The 21,994-nt window shown below is 41.8% G+C and overlaps 1 protein-coding gene across 2 annotated transcripts in view; it reads left to right on the top strand.

Annotated features, from left to right (window-relative positions):
• The window catches only part of DLG5 (discs large MAGUK scaffold protein 5), a 172,634-nt gene that overhangs the window by 85,765 nt on the left and 64,875 nt on the right, over nucleotides 1-21,994 (top strand). For both annotated transcript variants that reach the window (XM_075934726.2, XM_075934727.2), the window contains 2 exons: nucleotides 10,406-10,571; nucleotides 21,102-21,245. In XM_075934726.2, the coding sequence (XP_075790841.2) occupies nucleotides 10,406-10,571; nucleotides 21,102-21,245 (310 nt within the window). The remainder of the gene's footprint in view (nucleotides 1-10,405; nucleotides 10,572-21,101; nucleotides 21,246-21,994) is intronic.

Below are 21,994 nucleotides of genomic sequence, written 5' to 3'. Positions count from 1 at the left end.
AGGGATCCTAGTATTTAATTTGCCTCCAAAAATGCAAAAATTATTTTTTATAGCGAAACTGTAATTTTTGTTTTGTGAACTAATCTCTCTCCCCTCCCTCCCCGCCCCATATTGAGTTAACTAAATTTTACTGAAAATACCCGGGTTACTTATTCTGTGTTTGCATCCTCCCCTTCTTGTGGCTAGTTTTTTGGAATGTGCTTTCCCTTTACATTGCAAAACATACTTTCATAGTCTGCTTCCTGCACAGAGGTTACTCAATGGCTTGTAGTTTTTGTGTTTTAATGCATTTCAGATTGCACTTCAGCTTCCAGACATGAGTAAAGAGTTTATGAAAAGATGCCAAAAACTTTAAAAATCCCCCCAAGACCTTGTCACTGAGTTTGGCAAGAGCAAGTTTCACATTAATGGTAATGTGCTGTTCTGTATTGTGGACAACAAGGCTGTAAAGATGATATTCAAAGGCAGACGATTGCAGAACACGTGGAAAGGGCTAAACATAAACTGAATGAAAAGAAACACAAACAAGAGGCTGAAACACCAAGGCCATCAACTGCAGTAAAGAAGAAACATAAGGTGCTTGGATGATTCCAGTGTTGTTGCTTTGGGGGGGAATCCAATTTTTTGAAAATATGGAACACAGACATGGAGCTATTGGGTACAGGTTGTACCTCCCGTAACTGGGACTCCCCTAGACCACAGAGCCCAGGAACAGGGAGGTCTGTCAGGAGTGCAGTATGGGGAACCGGTGACTCAGCCAGGAGCCCAGTTTGTGTGTGTGAGGGGTGGAATGGGTAGCACACCAGCAGTGTGGGCCGAAGCCCCAGAGTGTCTGGAGCAGCAGCAGCAGGAGTAGGCTGGAGCCCTAACCTGGAGACAGCCCGGGTTAGGAAAGGAGGGATCTCCCTTGGTCCAGCAAATCTCCTTGTTCGGGACCAGTCAGGTACTGAGGGTGCCAGACGAGCGAGGTCCAACCTGTATTTAAGAAATGTAAGTTGTAATTTTGCTAATGATGAAGCCACTGGTAGGTTTTGATCTTAAAAACTAAATATCAACAAAACATTGTATTCAATTGATGCCTATCTCCAGGGCTCGACAAACTGCGGTGAAATCCACTTGCCAGGCCTCCCACCAGGCATGCGCCAGACTCTCACTATGCATGTGTGCGCCGCCGGTGAACGGGTCGACCAGCTGAAATCTACTAGCCCCGGGCGAGTAGATACACGGATTTGTCGAGCCCTGCCTATCTCTATTGTGACTAGGGACACTGAAGTTAAGTGTTACATTTTTCTGTGACTACAAAAACACAAAATTCGTTGTCATAGAGGAATGAGGAGTCTCTAGGCCCCGCGTCCACATCTGCAGTCAGATGTGACTCTGCCAGCAAGTAGAATGGTAGGTTTAGTCATTGACAGGGATACAACGGTGCACAGACTTGTTAACACAGGAACCAGAAGCAGTCAGTACAATCCAACTTGGGGAGCCAGGAACCTGAGTCCCCTCCCAGCATCCTAACCCAGCAGGGCCTCTCCTGCACACTTAGTAACTAGTCCCAGCCTGCAGGCAGCCCTGTCTCCTCCTTTGTCCAGTTTCCCTGGGCAAAAAGGGGTCATCTAATGTCACCTGGTTGCTCTCTCTTCCTCCCCCCCCCCCCCCCCCCCCCCCCAGGCTTAGGTTGCAAGAGAGCCTGAACCATTGTTCAGGAGCTTCAGGGGGTAGCCATGTTAGTCTGTTACAGAAAAAAACAGCAAGCAAATGGTCTGGCAGCACTTTATAGACTAACAAAACATGTAGATGGTATAATGAGCTTTCGTGGGCACAGCCCACTTCTTCAGATGACGGGAGTTAAGATTAGAGGATAAGGAAACCCGAAATAAATAGGAGAAGGGAAGGGGGGGGGGGAAAGAAAGATGTTCTGTCGCCCACCCCCCTACCTCTTTGCATAAAGTATCAGGAGACAGTGCTAAACCTTAGTAGATAAAGATCAAAGTCAGTGGATGGATAAGACAGGAAGGATGTCATTTCAGAAAGTAGTTAGCACCTTCATTGAAAAAGGTTCCACCACCCCATATCTTGATTAAGTCTATAATTAATTGAATTGAATTTGCATGGCCTGTGACAAGACCGCCACCTTCAGATCTGTGAGATTATGGTTAGGTAAACAGAAATGTTCTACCACTGGCTTCTGAGTATTTTTCTTTACGTATATCCGATTTGTGTCCATTGATTCTTTCACGTAGAGAACGTCCTGTTTGACCTACATATATATATATATATATATATATATATATATATAGTAGAGGGGCACTGTTGGCATTTGATGCCGTAGATCAAATTACTAGATGAGCAGTCAAATGACCCTTTGATTTTGTGACTAGTGTTGTTTGCTCCAGTGTAGATGTGTGGGCAGAGTTGGCCTCCCCCTCAGTCTCACGCCCAAAACTCCCATCCTTAGGTGGCACTCGTGTAGTGCAGAGGGAAACTCAGGCGTGCACATGCGTGCAGTTACAACATAGCATAGGACAGTAGAAATCACATACAACATAACAAAGCAAACAGAGTGAATACAATCCCCACTTTGTCACAACTTCATTTTATCAGAGAATTTTGGTTTTTTGTCCCAGAAAATTAGGGTTTCCCTCATCACTTTGATTCCTCTATTTCCCTTTTTCATATTTAATATATTGATGTTATCTGTCAGCTCATCATTTGTGTCCCTGAAAGTCCAATTTGCAGGTCTGGGCAGAATGACTCGACTTTGCTTTAAATAAAGACAAAAGCATCCAGGGTCCTTGTGTCTCCATTGCATCTTTCCCTCACACTTCTCTATCGGTTTGACATTCACATGCCTTGCAAAACTTCTTTGTCAGCTGTTTTCTTATGTCAGTCCATCTTAGTGCCCTAGGCTTCATTGCTTTATGGCTCCCCATTTCAAAGACTTTACAAAAGGAATCACTGGTTCGGGTCAGGACTCCATGGTTGTTATATCATGAAAATGTCAAGTATAAACATGTGAAAATTACCAATTTTCAAATCCTATGGCCGTGAAATTGACCAGAATGGACAGTGAATTTAAGTCCCTACATCCGCCATACCATCAGGGGCTCCTTCATCGTCACATCTACTAATGTGATACATGCCATCATGTACCAGCAGTGCTCCTCTGCCATTTACATTGGCCAAACTGGACGGCCTTTGCACACAAGAATAAACAGACACAAATCAGACCTCAAGAACGATAACACTCAAACTAGTCGGAGAGCACTTCAGCCTCCTTGGACAGTTAGTTACACACTTGAAACCTGCTATACTAAAATAGATGGCAGCGTGACACTGCAGAGCTAGAATTCATATGCAAACTTGATACCATCAGATTGGAAAACAACAATGCAAGGCTCCATATTTGTCATCTGAGGCAGTGGGTTGTGCCCACAACAGCTCATGATACTATTGATATTTTTGTTAATCTCCAACAGAATTCAGCTTCCTGAAGGGAGGTTCCAAAGAGGATGCAGAGAGGCTGTTCTCAGTGGTGACGGATGGAAGAACAAGGAGTAATGGTCTCAAATTGCAGTGGGCAGGTCTAGGTTGGATATTAGAATAAAGTATTACACTAGGAGGATGGTGAAGCACTGGGATGGGTTCCCTAGGAAGGTGGTGGAATCTCCATCCCTAAAGATTTTTAAGTCCTGGCTTGACAAAGCCCTCGTTGAGATGCTTTAGTTGGGATTGTTCTTGCTTTGGGCAGGGGGCTGGACTCAATGACCTCCTGAGGTCTCTTCCAGCCCTATGATTCTAAGGTGCTACAGAACCACTGTTGGTTTTTGTTTTTTTACAGATGAACACAACTACCCCTCTGAGCCTATCAGACTGGGTCTGAATAGAGACTGGGAGTGCCTTACGCATTACAAAAAGTAATTTTTGCCCTTTGGTAGTCTTACCACCTTACCATCTGTTGGGAGTGGGCCACATCCATTCTGATTGAATTGGCCTCCTTAAAACTGGTCCTTCCTCAGTGATAGAACACTCCCATCTTTGTTTATCTGTATATATCCCTGCCAAACTGAAGTTTCCACTTAATGAATCTGACAAAGTAGGTTCTAGCCCACAAAAGCTTATGCCCAAATAGTTTTGTTGGCGTTCAAGGTGCCACACAGGACTTCGGATTGTTTTTGCTGAAACGGTCTAACAGAGTCTAACAGGGTTACCCTTCTGAAACATGATCCCCATTGCTTTCACAGCTTATTATAGTCTCTGCCTGTCACAGTATATGGCCGGTACAGTTCAGTATTGTACCTTTCCCTTTCCCTTTATAACGGAATGTTGCTTGCCTCCACTAATATTTTATTTAACCTACATAATAGTTTTCTGTTGGAATATTTCTCATTACTTGCCTCTGTTACCTTGTTATACTGCTTCTAATGTATTCAGTGCCTCCAGATGGCCCTTTGTCTTAGGGCATGGCCCTCGTTTCCGTTTGCTGTTGCTGAAGTGAACTGCTGGTTTGGCATAAACATTTTTTAAAACGGAGGCTACACAAAAAAACAGCTGTTAATGGCTTGAGACTCTTGTCGTCTTGTCTTCATTCAGCAAGAATCTTTGAAATGTTCTGAGTTATGATTCACAGGAACAGAAGAAAATTTTGAGTTCACCATGTGGTTATTCAGATAGTAGAAGGCACACAGCATGTGTAAAACATGCTGAAGAGACACTAAATACTTTGTTTTGGTTTGATGTCTGCATATAACATCTGGCACTTGTTTAAACTAATTTGCAGTAAAACCTGAAGTGTGCATTCTGCTGGATGACCTTGGATTATATTTTAGCTAGATGACACAGTCCTTCCATGATCTCACAAGTGTGCCTCAACAGTGTGGCAGGCAGGTTTGCCCTATGATGTTTAGTAATACGTTTATTACATATTTTCATGAACACTTAGAATTTACTATTTTCTCACCTGCTAGTTTCGTTTCAGAATTGCACTAAAAATGGTACAGCACTACATAGTTTTCTGGCCAGTTTGTTTCCTAATTCAGTCACTCAGGCAATTAGCTGTAGATATTTCCTCCTTTTTGGTTTACAAATTGTGATCAGAGACTGTCATATTAGGAAATACCTAAAGGATGCAATCAATGGAGTTAATTTTGAGCAGCATTTTTGAGCAATCAGTATGTTTTGCATGTAAAAGGAAAGGAGTCTTGCGGATTTTTGTTAACGTCTACATTTAATGTTTAATTTCTTGCTGTATGATTACTCACGCTCTTTTTAAAAGCATTTATAAAGGATACTCTGAGACGTGGATTTTGCTTTTCCTCCTCAGATATTAATATGCAAATGTAGGTGAGGTAATATAATCTATTAGACCAACTTCTATTAAACCAAAGTTGGGGAACTAGTCAAGCTTTTGGGCTTAGAGTTCTTTGGGTATCGCAACTAAATAGAAGCTGAACAGTTGTTTTATCAAGGTGAAGTGGGCAGTTGACATGTCTGCAGTTGTAGGTATGGTTGTGCAAGGTTAACCGGTAACTATCACCCTTAATGGATGATGCTTATGTGTTCTGCTTAACCAGTGGGGGCTGACCCTGCTTACCACAGGCACACAGGAGGCTGTTCCAGCCCCGGGGTCCTACTGTGGACAGGGGTTGATCTGGATGGCTGGATCAGCCCCTGTCTTGAAGGGCCCATAAGTATGGAGCAGCCCTTGTCCACCGGGTAACCTAGAGCAGCTCCTGTCTATGGTGGGGGGACGGCTCCAGCCTGGGCCCCAATGGGTGGAGGGGTGTGTGCTGCTCTAGCCCTGCTGGGCTAGAGTGCCCCCCTTACCTGTCTCCACTTTAATTGGTTAACGATTTAAACATCACATTTAACTGGTTAACCAATTAAACGAGATTTTACATCCTGAAGTGTAGGACGAAGTGGGATACAGATTGCTGTAATTAGCCATCAATCATGATTTTCAGTCTCTAACCAATGTATGAGTTTAAGCTCCCAGACTCGTCAAGTGTTGTCCAGATTTCCTTTGAGAATGAGGTCAGAAGTGGAGTGATTTGCTTTGTGAAAATGTAATGTTGTGTAAGCGTTAATGTGTCATGGAGATTTTATGTATGTAGTGTAATACAAGCACTATGAATTTTGCTTATAGACCATATCCCTAGTAGAACAATAAGGCCATTTCAGACGTAACAACGGAACACAGATTACCTGGCGATAGGCCAGAAAAGGTGACCTGCATATTAATTGGTTTCTTGAGGCTAAATGTGAGGCTTATGTAAGCAGACAAACAAGTTGTACTTGGCAGCAGTTGTATAAATACATTTTGACAAATCTGATTTGTCTGAAAAAAGCAGGTAAGTTACTGAAGGGCAGCATAATTTAGATAATAGAGCTTTAGCCTTTAAACTTGTGCACATTAAGTCAGATTTGATTGGCTAAAGTACAGAAAGGAAACAATGTTGTGTAATGTATGCAGCCAGGTGGAAAAAATACAGAATAGTAAGCACAGGTCACTTTCCTTACAGTACATCAAGATGTCATTTGAAATAAGACTTTTAGCATTCAGCTAGAAAAGTTCCCTTTAAGGGGAATGAAGAGTATTGAATTTTTCTTGAGAGCTAGAGGCTAACTTAAGTTATTTCAAGCATATACAGTTCACAAATAATACAACAAAAGGTCTTCTAGCACTATTGAAAATATAAAGTTGTTAGTAAATTGGGCAAATACAAGCTTTTTAATGTCTTTGTTTGGAGGGAGATGTTTGAATGATAAGTGTGCATTTTTACATGGCAAAGGGAATCAATTTTTTAATCTAAGACTTTCAGTAATTATTTTTGCTTTCAGTATTTGAGACACAATGTGAGGTTCCTTCAGTCGTGAAAACGTAGCTTTGTTCTGCATATTTAATTTTAGAACTCTGAGATGAAAACTCTTATTCTGAGTGTATTCATGGAAGTGATCAATTACTAAATTGAAAACAATTGCTTTCCAATTTTGAGGTGGCATATGATGATTTTTCTGTAAAGCTAGCTGCCATGCTGCATTAGTTGAGGAAAATTGATGTTCATGAACTTACATTTTTGATTATGCACAAGGACATTCTTCTAGTTCAAAGCAGGATGGCAAAGGAACATGCCCCCTTTGTGATACAGTAGCAAGAAAAATGAGATGAAGAAATGAAGAGCTCAACATTTGATATGTATTGATGGGCTTGTTCTGCACTTATGCAGTTAATAACCCAAGTGAATATTGACCACTGGAAGTAATGGATGGGTTAATCTTAACTTAGCAATGAGTTGTTCTTGAGCAACAGGCTTTTCATGAACATCAAGCATGCAGGTTTTCCTCTCTGCTCTCCATGCCCCTCTGGCTGCATGCCTGCACAGCTCTTGATAACCTGCTGCACAGCAGTGCAACTTTAGAGGGAACTCAAACAGTGGTCTTGGTGTGCAAGGTGCTGTACAAACATAGGTACTCATCTAGGAAGTTCCTTCAGCATGCATAACTCAAAACATAATTTGTCACTCTACAGTCTATGCTATGGGAATATTCACATGTGTGAAGTCAAGTATATTTAGGTACTTTTCTCTGTCTGGGCCACAGAGTAGAAGGGTGATCACTGCTTCTGAGAGTTCAGTCTCAAGAAATTAGTTCAGTGGTTTGTACCAGTACTTTTAAAACCAAGCTGGAATGAGTCATATAGCTGCTGCTTGCATATTCCTGGTGTTGTCACTCCCTATTGTGTATCTGAGTAGTGGACACGTACAGTGGGACCTGATCCTCATTACAGTGGGACAACAGGTGAAGTTCCCCTAATATAGCAGTATGGGCTGCACCGACATGTATTAATTTCAGACCATTGGGTTAGCATATTAATAGCTGAACTGTAGATGTTATCATTTGCCTGCGGTAAAGAGGCTTTTGGCGAGTTTATAAAGTAAAACTATGTACAGCAGAGATACTGCCTAACTGAATTTTTGCACTATTGTCTTTAGTATCTACATTGTTCAATGACTTGAAATCAACAAATGTTGGGACTGTGCCTTAGGAAATAATGTGATTCTAAATTTCCAGCCTAAAAATACTAGAGAAAGAAGGCAGATGGTAGGCTTTGTAGAGCAAAATGCTTTGGCCTTATATTATCGTTAATCTAGCAAAACCATACACTGCTTTGGATTTCTTCTGATGCTTATAAATCAAAAGTTTACCTTGTGGTAGGCACAGGCTTTCTTAGTGAATGTGAAAAAAGGACTGATGTTTGTGTAAGCATGTATTTTTGTTTTTGCTGTGAACTATTTCTTACATTGTTTTGGGTAAGTCACATTTTAAAATCGCCATTGATTGTAGTTATCTTAGTGTTTGTGGGCAGTATCTGAGAGACCTTGGGGGTAATTTTCAGAAATGAGTCCACGGATCGATTTGAAGTTACTCTTGTTGAGTGCTGTTGCTAATTGGAAATTCCACATTTCAGGTCCTATACCCAGAATCAGGTGCACTGTTGAAATTTTTGGCTTTAACCTCTTTATGCCTTGGATTACTTACCTTTTAAAATGGGGGAAGACACCTACCTTTCACACTGTGCTTTGAGGGCCTCAAATGAAAGCAGATGTGATTTATAATTAAAAACACATCTTAATAAGACTTCACTTGAAAATCCTGCATCTGTGTAGTATTTAAAAAGAAATACCTCAAACAATTTGTCAGTTTTTTTTCACCCATTTAGAAAACTGCATTAGAAAATTACAGAATTACAAATCTCAACATAGACCTAAATTCTAACTTCTGATCTGTGACCTGCATCTCAGAATTCACCATAGTGCTTCTAAGATTAGAATCGGGCAGTGTGCTGGCAGAGCTAAAATTACAATTGAATTTAATGCCAGGATGTTTTGAAACAAAATACTTCTCATTAAGTCTTGGCAGGAAGTTAACCTCTTCTTACAGTGACCTGATGGATGCATGTTAGCTGTCTGAAAGAATACATACCATCAGTCACCAATTAAATTTAAAAAAGGGGTGGTTTGTCATATAAACTTAATGTGTGACAATTCATCCAGGTAGCTATCATGTAATTCAGCTTTATAAATATGTGATTAACTCATTTTAGAAAATGACATTTAAAATGTAGTGCAAGATACCTTGCATATGTACCTTTATATTTTTTAAAAAGTAGTATTTGAAGTGTACTGGATTAATCTGTTACGTTGGGTCCCGGGATATTGAATTGCTGGGGTATTGAATTAATTATTACATTCCAGTTTCTTTTTGAATGTCAGCCCTATTAAATAATGTTCAATGTCTTCATGGATATTTGTACCATCTTAGTTCTTGGTGTTTGGTTATGGATTCTGTCCTGGCAGCAGCTGATTGAGGAAAGCTTGAGAGACTGTCTCAAATCTCTCTGGCTTTCCATGTTTTATTTTGAGTTTATCCTATATCTTCAGTGGAGGCAAATAGTTATCTAAAGGTCACATTGTTTTAAAAGGAGAGTCAATTATAATACTTTGCAAACCAGTGAATGTACAGAGTTAGGGTAAGTGTGTCTGTGGGTGGTTTTTAGAATAGCTGCATTATTGCTGTTTCCAGTTTAGATTAACAAAGCTGTTGTGAGCACTGATAGACCTTACTCCAGTTTCAACTATGCAATAAGCTTTACTGCTGTGAGTAATGGCTTTGCCTATAGTAGGAATTTGCAAACCACTGTCAACAGTGGGGGCAAATATCCAATGTAAATAAAGGCTCTTGCTACTTCTAGCACCTTGATTTTCTGGTGACTGTGTTGCCAAGTACGTAAGAGCCTCCATCTTGCAAACCAGTCTGCACCTCGTCAGAGTCTGAGTGTTCGTTTATATAGCAGGGCTAAAATTGAATTAAGCTATGCAACTTTAGCAACATCAGTTGCATAGCTTAAGTCAAAATAGCTTAACTTCGCTTTAGGTGCTGTCTACACAGCAGAAGTCGAAGGATGAACACTGTTCCTTTGACTTCCCTTACTCCTTGTAAAATGAGGGTTACAGGAGTCAAAGTAAGTCCTCTAGGTTGATGTAATTTTGAAATAAAGGCTTTTAGTGTAGATGCGCTCTTTGTTGTTTTGGAATAACTTCAGCTATGCCGAAATAACACTGCTGTGTAGACATACTCTGAGTGAATTCATTGGTGCTCCTCATGAGCCAGCATTCAGGACAGTAGCTTGGATGGTTTTTAAAACAAGGATTACACCAAAAGATGTAGTCATGGTTTGTATCTATTTAGCCTAGCTCGTAATAATGAAAATAAATTATTCACGTCTGAGATAATGATGTAAAATCCCCTTTAATTGGTTAGTCGGTCGAGGCTTACCAGTTAATTGGTTAACCATTCACGTCCCTGGTCTGATTTTACAGTCTAATCGAAATGTCTCTGTTCTTAACAGGTACAACAGGCAAAACATCTTCCCCCCCACCTGTCTTAGACACAAGGCAGATGAATGAGAAACTAGAGACTATTTTATTTCAGCTCCGCCAAGTTACACGGGAGAGGGATGAGTTACGCAAGCGCCTTGCACTTTCATCTCCTGGATCAACCTTCGACGACTGCAGGTACAAATATAATAGGAATATATAATGTGAACATGGGTCTTGAAAGAGTGTTCTGTGCATTTTGGTTTTCATGATGTAGATGGACTTCCTCTTGCAATTAAAACAGGTTAGCGAATAGATTGTAAAATGTGTTTGCTACTCCCTGAGTAGCACTAGTATTTGTTGCTGACTTATATGGATGATGAAAAGATATAGCTTTGTAGTTTGAGTTTTACCTCAACAGAAGACAACTGTTTTGCTTATAAAATAGAGCCTTTTTCAAACTTATTTTGCGGTTGTTTTCAAATGGGCATTGGCAGTACTCCAGTTTGTGGAAATTCATTTGTCATTGGACATAAGCCTCTTCTCCATAGTTGTAAATGACTTTTCTCACCACTTGCTTTGTAGTTTTTGGGGCGGGCGGGGGAGGGGACGGGGGGGGGGGGGGCGGAGGAGAACAGAGACCTACCACAGGGGTCTTACAGGGGACCTACTACTATTGTCTTCTGGGAACGTTGGAACATTTTCCTCCAAACTTTTTCTTGGGATCCTCAGGGAAAACTGGGTGGCCACATGTAGGCTTAAGAGCCATCTATTATGGTCCATTGATTCTGAGCTAATGATTAGACCAGAGCTACTTCACATGCGGCCCTCAGCCTATTTGTTTGCGGCCCCCGGTGCGGCTTGGATTTACATGGGGCTCACCATGCGGCCCGCTGGTAGGATCCTTTGAATATGGCCTCCACTGGGAACACACTCCTCAATGGTGAGTCAGTATAATGGTCTTGTGTTTTAGTTAAGTTCCTGGATTGTCATTGCTCATTAAAAGTGCTGTCATATGGGTGGAAATCAGGTAAATATTCCATTTTGTTAATATCAGTAGAGCTGACTTAAATGGGGTCTCGGTGTTGTATAATTTTGCCTTAATCTTTGTATTCATGCTGGTCAATGTGAAAGAAGCTATTTGCATATATATTTACATGTATATGCAACCACACTTACGTTGCGGCCCTTGGCATGTATTATGAGAATCATTGTGGCCCCCAGGGCTTCCAAAGTTGAGTAGCCCTGGATTAGAAAGACAGGGGTGAAGAGCTCTTCTACTTCAAGAGTTTTGGTAGCAGAGTATATAAAACACTTGCAAAATCACATGGCCAAAGTGAGTGGGCTTTTTAGAGTTAGTCATTGGTGCCTTTCTTGGAGAGGAGGGTGAAGAAGTCTTAGCTGCCTGCCTGCAGCTCTTCTCTTGAGGAGGGAGAGGGAAGGCCGTGGGCAGAATGGATGGAGCTACTTGTGCTCAGAAAGAAGGGAGAGGAGCCAAGGAGCAGAGCATTCTCCAAAACATTCCTCGTGGGAGTTAAAGAAGAAGCCAGAGTTTTGTGAGAGAAGGGCAAAAGAGAGTCCTGCCTAGAAGTATGGCCCAGCATAAAATCTCTTGTAGGAAAAGGGGTGTGTCAGGGCATGGGGGGAAAGCATATACTGATTGTGGGGGCCACACACTATTAATATGCAATTTTCCATTCAGTAATACTTGACACCCCAATATTTTTGGTTTTAATTTGAAAGGGGGGGAGAGGAGGCTGTTTAACAATCCAATATTAAGTGGGAAGCATTATGAGTGTGGTGTCCTGAAGGGAGGTGAGCAGGAATGGAGAAAGGGTTGGTTTATTTTGGAGGAGTGAAGATATGAAAATATAGAGAAAAATGGTTTTGAGGGGTATATAGGTATTTTCCACCAAGGCTAGTTACAGTACTTGTCAAGGAAATATGTTGAACCCTAGAGCAGTGGTTCTCAAACTTTTTGGTCTGTGGCCCTTCTGCTTAACGCAAACCTTTCTGGGGACCACCAGCCATGATGACAAAATGCCTTTGCTTAGCTCTAAATACCTTAAATACTAAATTATTCATATTGCGGTACTGGAGCTATATCGTAAGGTGCATACATAACTGGTAAGAGGAAGTATTAATTAAAATCACAATAACTGAACAGATTAAGTGCCATAACTTTATCAAGTTAGCTTACCAAACTTTGTTTTAAATAAAGTAAAATACTAATTTATATTCAAAACAAAAGGTTTCAACGTTGTCTTTATTTACGGCAGGGGTGGGAAACCTTTTTTGGGTTGGGGGCACTGATTCACAGAAAAATCAGTCAGGAATCACACAAGTGAGAGGCAAACCCCAACACTTACTAATGTGGCCCCCAACTGAGACACCTAACTCCCCGGGTGCTCCAACCCCAAGGGGGGGGCAAGAATGGAGGAGGAGGAGAGAGGGGAAGGTTCAGGGTTTCCCACGGGCCAGGTGAACTCTACTGAGGTCCTGGGATTAGTAGATTTTGTGAGGCCCCTAGGCCTGGGTTGGGGTAAAACAATGAGGGATTCATTGCTGGAGGAGGCTGAGAGAGAGTGGGATAAGGATGGGGGGTGCAGGTTAAGGATGTGGGTAGGAGGTAGGGTGCTGCAGCAGGCTGGGAGTTGGTCTCTGGGTAGGAGTTTTGGGTGCAGGAGGGGGTGAGAGTGTGAAGTCTGGCCAGGAGGAGGATGCAAGAGCAAGGGAGGCTGCAGTGACTCTCCGGGAGGGAGGGTGCCAGGAGTGGGCTGGGGGTGCAGGGTCATGGAGCGGGAAGGCTCTTGCCAATCATCGTGCTCTGAGACGCTGCGTCCCAGGCACCACCTCCTGCTGCTCTCATTGGTCATGATTCTGGCCAATGGAAGCAGCGGGGAAAGCCTCCAGGCAGCACGTCCATGCGCTACGGTTCTCTGAGCCAAAGGGAGGAGGAGCAGCAGCATGCGGAGCTGCTTGTTCCCCTGCAAACCACGTGCCAGGGCAAGGCTCAGGGCTTTCTCCCTTCTCCCCCCCGCCAGCAGGAAGCCGATGCTGGCGCTCCAACCTCACAGGGGAAAGAAGGCCAGGGTGGAGCACCAGCACAGGCTCCCTGCTGCAGGGGAAGGTGCTGAGCTTTGAACTATGGCCCACTTGAATGGCGGCCACGGTGGCAGTTTGAGAACCACTGCTCTAGAGTAAATTAGTCCCATGGCCACTGCTGCTGAAGTGCATTTGCACTGCACAGGCTTCCTGGGAGACATGAGACAAATCTTAGTCTGCACCTTCGTTTCCTCCTCTGTTGGGTTTGGGGCCTGTTGGGACAGGATCTTTGCCAGCTGGAGTTCAGAAGCAAGACTCTTAACTATGAACTTTCAGTCCCTCTGACAGTGGCCAAGATTTGAACCATTGAACTGGAGTTGAGTCAGCCAGTCTACCTATCTCCCGGGGAGCGTTGAGACTGACTTAACGAGCATTCAACACATTGTCATAGATTCCATCTCAGCATCTCCAAAGCATTTTTGTGTATCACTTGGCCAAATCCTAAAGTTGTTGTTACATTTTTACATCTTCCGTAATTAGGCAGAATTCCCATTTGAAGCAGAAGGAGATTGCTTGACTTAAGGATTTGACTGCCTGACTTTTTTATAACAGTTTCTTTAATACAAGTCAGGATATTATTATAAGGTTCTTTTGGGCTTGTAGAGTGCCAAAGTGTGTGCATTTTTTGAACAAGAAATCAGCCCACTGCTTTAGCTGCAGGAAGTGTGTGCTGGAAAATATATTTGTAAGCTTTAATAGTCTTAACTTTTTAAGAAGAAATATTGTGGCTGATCACTGTTGAAACAGCCTGTATAGAAAAGGGATAGGTACTACGGATGTAAAAAGGCATTGAAAAATGTAACCACATAACTGCTAAGAATGCTAGCCGTTACATGAGCTGCAGGCTGCGTAACCGGCTCCCCCCCTCCCCGGGAGCCAGCATCTAGCCTGCTGCAAAGGGTGCTCTGGTCCTGCTTGCAGTTGGCCCCGCAGGATTGGAGCAGCCCCTGCCTGGGGCTGGTGGGGAGTTGCTCCAGCTGGGTTACCATTTACATCCCTAATAGGTACTAGTTTCCAAACAATTGAAGGTATTTCAAAAATTAACAGGTTGAGTAGACTTCTTTCTTAAAAAAACAACAACAAAAAAACTTGTCATGTTACTTTTATTTTCCATTTTTCAGTCCTGCTCAGTGCAAAACACCCATGGATCTTTGTAGGTCCATAGAGTTGGGCCGTGGCTTTGTAAGTAGAGCCTTGAAAATATCCAAATTATCTTTTTTCTCTCTCTCTCTCTCTCTCTCTCTCTTCTCCCCCCCCCCCCCTCTCCCCCCCGCTTCCTTTTCAGTGGCCAAAGGAAAAAAAGAAATAATTATGACATTTTGTTTGACTCGGAAGCGTACATTTTGTTTAGCTTTTGTGCGTTTTTTGCCTTTTTCGTTGAGTAAAACATTTGAAATACAATTAATATGAAAAGTTATTTCACATGAAAAAGCTGAAACATTTTATTTTGAAAATGTTGAAACAAAGCATGTTTCAGATTTTTTTTTTAAATGGAAACAAATTGTAAATTTTTTCAATGTTTTGGTCAGCCCACTTTTTGTGTGTGTGGGGGGGGGCGGGGGGGGTAGGTAGAGGGGCGGGTGTTTGTTTTGTCCTGTTTTTCCCCCAGCTCTGAATCTAAACTCTTTTTTTTTTAAAGCTTTTTTACTTTTATCTTTTGTCTGTAGATGTGGATAGGTAGTATTGACAAACCGAGATCCTGGTGTGTCATGATAAAGAGGATTTAAAAACACTTCTACTGTTAGAGTACGCTGGACAAGGGTTGTGGTTGCTTCAAAAGTACCATGTGCTTTCTTCCCAGCAAGTGCAAGCTGAACTTCAGAGAGTTGCTACATGTTTAGTTCCTGAAAAGAGCAAAAATAGTGGCTGTGGTGTGCCATGCTTGTCTGACACTTGTCATTCTGCTGAGTAAAAGCAGTATTGCTCATGCTACAGTACCTTCTGTCAGTGACTGTGTGCACACGTACATACATTGTGCAGTATGTGCATGGCGGTGCAGCCAGTGTATGCATTGAAGGAATATTTGACATGCTTAAAATCTACTGCTTTTATTGCCCTTCTTAATATTTTTTCCTTTAAAGATTTTGAAACAAGTGAAAGCAGCGTTTGAGAGCTGATTATACAGTCTGTTACAATTACTGCATATTGGGGGAAATAGTGAGTGTAAACATTTTCAAGATGCTGGTAGATAACTGCCAGCAATAGTGGCACCAGCTATTTGTCTTAGGGCTTCTGTACACTAGCAAGTTTTTGTGGCCAAAAACTGCCTTTTGGCAACACAATAGCGAGAGCGTTTACACTGCAATGCGACTTTAGTAGGGAAAAACACCCAGTTTTGGCAACAAAACTTCCAGCCTTGTGAAAGACTCTTGTTTTTTTTCTTTCCTTTCCTTTTATTGTGGACAGAGAGCCAGTGTGGATTCTGTTGTTTTGTCAGGAGAACTGGATTCTACCAATATCCCACCATGCCTGCCCTGATGAGACTGCTCGGTGTGTTTGATCTCTGCTGCTCTGCATGCATGCACCCCTCCCCTTTGAAAACTTGGGAAAGTATCTCACACCTGAATGAGCTGTTCCATTTGGGGAACAAAGAGCAACTCATTGGAATGTTTCTGTTCTGCCCTGCTAGGAATACAGTAGCAGGCCAACTACTGCTGCAGGAGAAGGGCTGGAGAGACAGCTGTGCTGCTTCGGCATTCCTTAGTACCGACAACTCCCAGAGCTACGAAGCTCAGGGATCAGCCCTGCCTTCCCACAACAGTGCACTGTGGGATGCTTACCCACATTGCTTTGCTTGATCTATCGACAGGAGACTAGTAACGTGACGATAAACTGTTGAGTGGATTTGACCAGTTTTCACTTTTGAAGACTTTTGCATGTCAACAGCACTTCCGTTGCCAAACCTTTCCAGTGTAGACATAGCCTTAGTTTTGTAGTTCCTTGTTACTGTTACCTTTTAACAAGTGCTGATCCCAATCTTGCCCTGATGTGTACACCAAGGGGAGTAATATTGGCATATCAAGGGAGTTAGTGGGGGTTATACAATAGAACCTCAGTTACAAACAACTTGGGAATGGAAGTTGTTTGAACTGAGTGTTATGATGGTTTCAAAAGTTTGCAACTGCATGCTGTTTTAATACAGCTTTGAAACTTGTGCAGAAGAAAAATGCTTCTTTAATCATCTTAATTTAAATGTTTGCTGTCTTTTCTCCTGTCTCTTGCTACCTGATGAGGGATATAAAATCCCGTTTAATCAGTTAATGTGTAACTAGTTATCCGATTAAGCAGGATCCCATGGGTGGGGACTATTGGGCCCTGGTCCCACGGGGGTTGCCAGCTAACAAGTTACCGGGAAGCATCATCCAGTAAGGTTAATGTTTACTTGTTAAACAGTTACCCATTCACATCCCTACGCCTGATTGTGCATTTCTGGTTCCAAATGACGTGTGTGGTTGATCAGTTTGTAACAGGATTTGACCCACAATTCTTAGATTTTCGATATATAGATTTATTTAAATTCTTTGAAACTGTGACATTTCTATGAAATACAACAAATATGTCTTCAACTAAAATAACTTCGTTATGCTAGGGAATACAGTTCTGCAATTTCAGGACAAAGTAAAATTCATCAGATCTGAACTCAGATCTGACGGCTATGTTGGTTTTAAAGGATGTGTATTGCTGTAATAGGCTGATCTGGGATTTTTTGATCTACAGTATAATTTCATCTTGATTGCCTTCTGTTAGTGGGGCTTAAACCTCTAAATTGGCAGTGTAGAACATGGTTCTGGTTACACTTGGATCAGCTATTGAGAATACAAGTGCTAGTTACTGTTAGTGCCACCTTTCAGTAGGTACATTAAAGTGTGTACACTACAATATTTATCTGTTTATAAGACTCAGCTGGAACTAACGTAAGGTTTTTAATATTAACTTCAGCTGAGTTCGAGGTATACTTCTCCATTCTTTCTTTACTTGAGAGTGAAACAAATATTTGTTTGCCTTTGAGAGAGGTTTATCAGTTGCCTTTTGATTGAATTTCTCACACTGAAATACTTTGCCAAATGAACATGTCTGATTACAAGCTTAATATGAGCATGTGCTGATGGCACTCAATAAACATAGTGTATTCACTGGGATTTAAACTGTGTTTCAGTTAACATCATTTTAATTACTCTGTTGGACAGATGGTGTCTGCTTTCAATAATTTCACCCTAAAGCCTCATTTAAGTCATACTTGGGTTCTGAATGCATCTGTCACGGGGGTGGATAATTGCAGTAACTTGGATTACATTTTGAGAGGGAAATACTCTCTTAACAGTTGATAATGATAACTCATGCAGCACTATTAATAACGGGGTATTCTGCCAGTTGGCATTTTTGAGAGGGGAACATGTGAAAATAATGTTCCTGATTTCTCTATTGGAAGTTCATCTGTAATATGTCGTTTAGTTTGAAATGCCTGTTACAATTTGTCAGGCAAGAAGGTTGTTCCAAAGACCAATTTTATGTTTGGAGAGAGGGGGGTTACATGCTGGGGCACAATTGCTCACTATTATGAATTCATCAACCCAAATACAGCTGCATTCTTTACAAAAATCAGTTAAAATAAAAAGATACAATAGTATTGCTCATAGACTCCTTGTGAGTCTGTGAATGTTATATGATTAGTACATTATTTTTACTACTCTCACCATGACAGCTGTGTAAAGACCACGTCCATTCTCCTTCATCAAACGAGCTGCCAGCTAAATTTCAGTTCCAGAATCCTTACTGCCATTTGTATGCATGAAGCAGAAAGAACCCAGATTACTTTTCAGGCTGAGTGGTGGCATTTGGGGGATGGGGAAATGTGCTCTGAACTGGCAGTGGAGCAAACTTGATAGGAGACTAAACAGGTTCAGAAGGAGAGAGAAGTGACTTTCACTCAGCTCTCTTCATTGCCAGGAGGCTTGTTTGATTTTTAGGGGACCCAGGAGACAGATCATGTGACTAACTATCAAAAGTTTCATTGTGAAACCAGCAAATTCAGTCTTGCAAAAACATTGTGGTTATCCAGAGACCGCAAAGAGCTGAATTTAGAGTTTCTACAAATGTTTAATGGGCCAAACAGGATAAAATCCTGCTAGTTTGGTTTGTTACCAACACTAAAATTAGTAGTTTCACATGACTTCCCATTGCCTCTTAGCTCAGTAAATAAAAATATAAGAGCTGGGAATTCATGACAAATGAGTCCAATTGTTAGCCAAATGATTGTAACTGTTGTTTTTATCTAGTCATTCTGGTACAATTTTTAATTCCGGCCTCTGAAGTCATCTTGATTTTAAAATGGCTTGTAGTTTGCATATCACATTAGAGGCTGTTACTAGTGGTGTGTTTTCTTAAAAATGATCCTGGATGTTTTATGCAAATAAAATAAAACTCCCAGAGTATTCAGCAGAAGAATCTCTGTATATAGTTAAATTGGAGACTGATATCTTTATATAATTATGGTTGCCACGTGTCCAGTTTTGAACCAGAAAGTCCAGTATTTGAGCTTTCTGTTTGGGAAACAAATTGAGAAAATATAAATGTCTGGTATTTTCTAAATAAGATATACTGTAGATTGTGATGTCATGTCAAGTGTGTCCGGTATTTTTGTTGAAACAGCTGGCAACCCTACATATATTTGTAATAACTTAAAATATCATAAAATATTATCATAATACTTCAAAACTACATTGAATTTAGCAGCATGAATTCAGTGGATAAGTTACATTGTCACAGACGCATGCTTTTGGAACCCATTTGAAATGTATTCAGGAAAACAAGCTGGCAAGCTAACGCAGTCAACTATGACTGATCTATGTAGCAGGGAAGTTGTATTCAGTAAAATAATGCTCTTGTACCTGGGAGAGGTATTCAGCTTTAAGGATGTCACCTGACCAGGCGATGCTTATCTGTTAACTGGTGGCCCGGCTGGGCTGGAGCAGCTCCCCCACTGCTCTGGCCTGCCATGTCACAGGGAAGGAGGGGAGGCGAATGTTTGGCCTGGCTGGAGTAGCTCCCCACCCACCTGCATTGTAGTGTGCTCGGCTGGAGCAGCCTCCCCGTCTGGGATGTGGTGTGGCAGGTCCAGCCAACCCTGAGCAGTGCCCACCTGCAGCAGGCCCGCCTTGGCCGGAGCAGCAGGCTGTGCAGTAGGCTCGGCTGTGCTGGAGCAGCCCCCCTGCCTGCAGGATCCAGTTGAAATATTAACTTTTTTACCGGTTAAATGTTATGTTTAACAGATTAAATAGGATTTTACATCCCTATCTCTGTTCTTCATGTAAATTTGAATTCTTGTTAATGGAAATAATTTTTAATAGTTACGGTTCGAGTGAGAGTGTGTAGAGGAGAGATTGTGTAGTTAGTGGCGGTTAGGGTGCAACCTGACATGCTACAGAGCCTCATTCAGATCCCTTAGAGCCTTTATGCCCCTGGGCAAGTTACCTGACCATGGTTTATGCAACAAACATGTAATCCCCAAGTGATGCAGTTCCACCAACCCAAATCTCGGTGTAGCTATTGTTACAGTGTTTATGGAGGGGCTTCTTCCCTCATCATCGCTATCACAGCCTTGGAGCCCTGCATGAGTAGACAAGCTCTTGGTATATCTGTGCTTCCATGTCTAGTACTTCTACCTCAATTAGGGATGTAACCGACTAGTTGACTGTCCGATAAGCTTATGCTTTTTGGATAGTCAACTGGTGAGGTGACTAGTTGCTCCCTCCCTTCTCCCTGCCCCCGCTGCCTCTATCAGAAGTAACAATGGAGGGAGCTGGCTTAAAAGCTGGTTCTCCCCCAGCACTGTCTCGGGGGGGCGGAAGGAGGTAGAGGCACAGCATGAAATGACGCAAGTGGGGACTGAAGCAGTCTTCGCTTCTGCTGTGATTCTGCTTTTGAAATATACAAGAGCCCCATTGACTGTAGGGAGTGTGGAGCCAGTCACGTGTTGGCCCCGCGATCCCTGCAGAGCTTCCACTGCTGAAATGTAGCAAGAGCGCGACAGGTCTCTTGCCACAGTTCAAAGCCGGAGGCAACCTTATAGACTAATCAAATAGTCGATGGAAATCCCATGGACTATTCGATTAGTTCATAGATTGATACAATACCAGGGCTGGAAGAGCCCTCAGGAGGTCATTGAGCCCTTTGGGTAAGGGGCTGCAGGACCAATCCTAACTAAATCAGTTAGTTCATTAATCTAAATTTAATATCTCTACCTTTCACGGGTGTTGAGGATGAATAAATTCAAGCCTGAGATGTTTAAATATTATGGGCACAATTTTCAGAGAGATAGCTGGGGTAGTCTTTTTCAGGAAAAACACAAAGGAGTCTTGTGGCACCTTAAAGAGTAACAATTGTATTATGGCTTAAGCTTTTGTGAGTAGCAGCTCACTTCATCAGAAGCATGAAGGGGAAGAAAAAGCAACAGATGCAGGGTCACTCCTTGAATAATGTAATTTGTTACCGTAGTAGATTCTAAATAGTGTAATTTCTTAAAGCAATGTGAGTGATTACTTGTTAATAACTGGATAGTCACTTCACAATAGCTCCACTGATGTAATAAATGAAGTATGGTTTTATTTTTCCCTTCTCTGGCAGGCCTAGTCCAAAACCAAGTCATGATTATGAAAGATTGAAGATCCAGTGTATGAAAGCTATGTCAGACCTACAGTCTCTACAGAATCAACATACCAAGACACTAAAAAGATGTGAAGAAGCAGCCAAGGAGGCAGATTTTTATCAGTAAGTAACACACACAAACGGTAGGGGTAAAAAAACAATGTTTTCTCTATGCTGGTTCAGGAGCAGTGCCTACAAGTTTACTAGTGACTTAAGCAGTAGTATTGGTCTGCCAGAAAAGTTTCCGTCTGTTGGATCATGAGGTAATGGATCGTTTAAAATATGCCAATTGTAAATTAGATGATTCTTGCCACCATCTTGGGTTTCTTACCATTCTAAATGCAAGTTATTGTGAACTTCCACAGTCAAAGGATTTTATTGTTTTATTTATTTCACCTACTGTGAAAGGTGGAGTTGTATGATTTCAGAAGGGGGAGAGCATTGGGTTTTATCTGCAGGGATCTTTTAATAGTAACTTCTAAAGCCAGGAATGAATTTGTGTTTCGGTGGAGTAGTGTGAGCCGAAACTATCAACTGAAGTGTTATTAAAATCAGGTATTCAGTGATCGGACAAGTCTAGAAATAAGAGGTTGGGCTCTGCATTGCCCTGACTCCATTTCCCATTTAAATCAGTGGGAGTTTTGATACTTTGAGAGCAGAGTTAGAGCACCAGCAAACACTTGTGAAAAATGAAGTTATGGGGGGAAAAGTTGCCAGTATCTGCTTCTAGCTGTAATGATGATCAATAATTAAAACTTCAGACCACCTAGCGGTGCAAGAATGAACATGACACAAACGTGTCATGATATGAACAATATCTTAGACCACTCTAATTTTTAATCAGCATAGAGGAAAAACAAAATGCTGGAAGT

The sequence above is a fragment of the Pelodiscus sinensis genome, chromosome 8, assembly GCF_052426305.1.
Source record: "Pelodiscus sinensis isolate ZL-2025 chromosome 8, ASM5242630v1, whole genome shotgun sequence".
NCBI classification, from domain to species: Eukaryota; Metazoa; Chordata; order Testudines; family Trionychidae; genus Pelodiscus; species Pelodiscus sinensis.
This window is presented reverse-complemented; position numbering and strand designations above follow the sequence as displayed.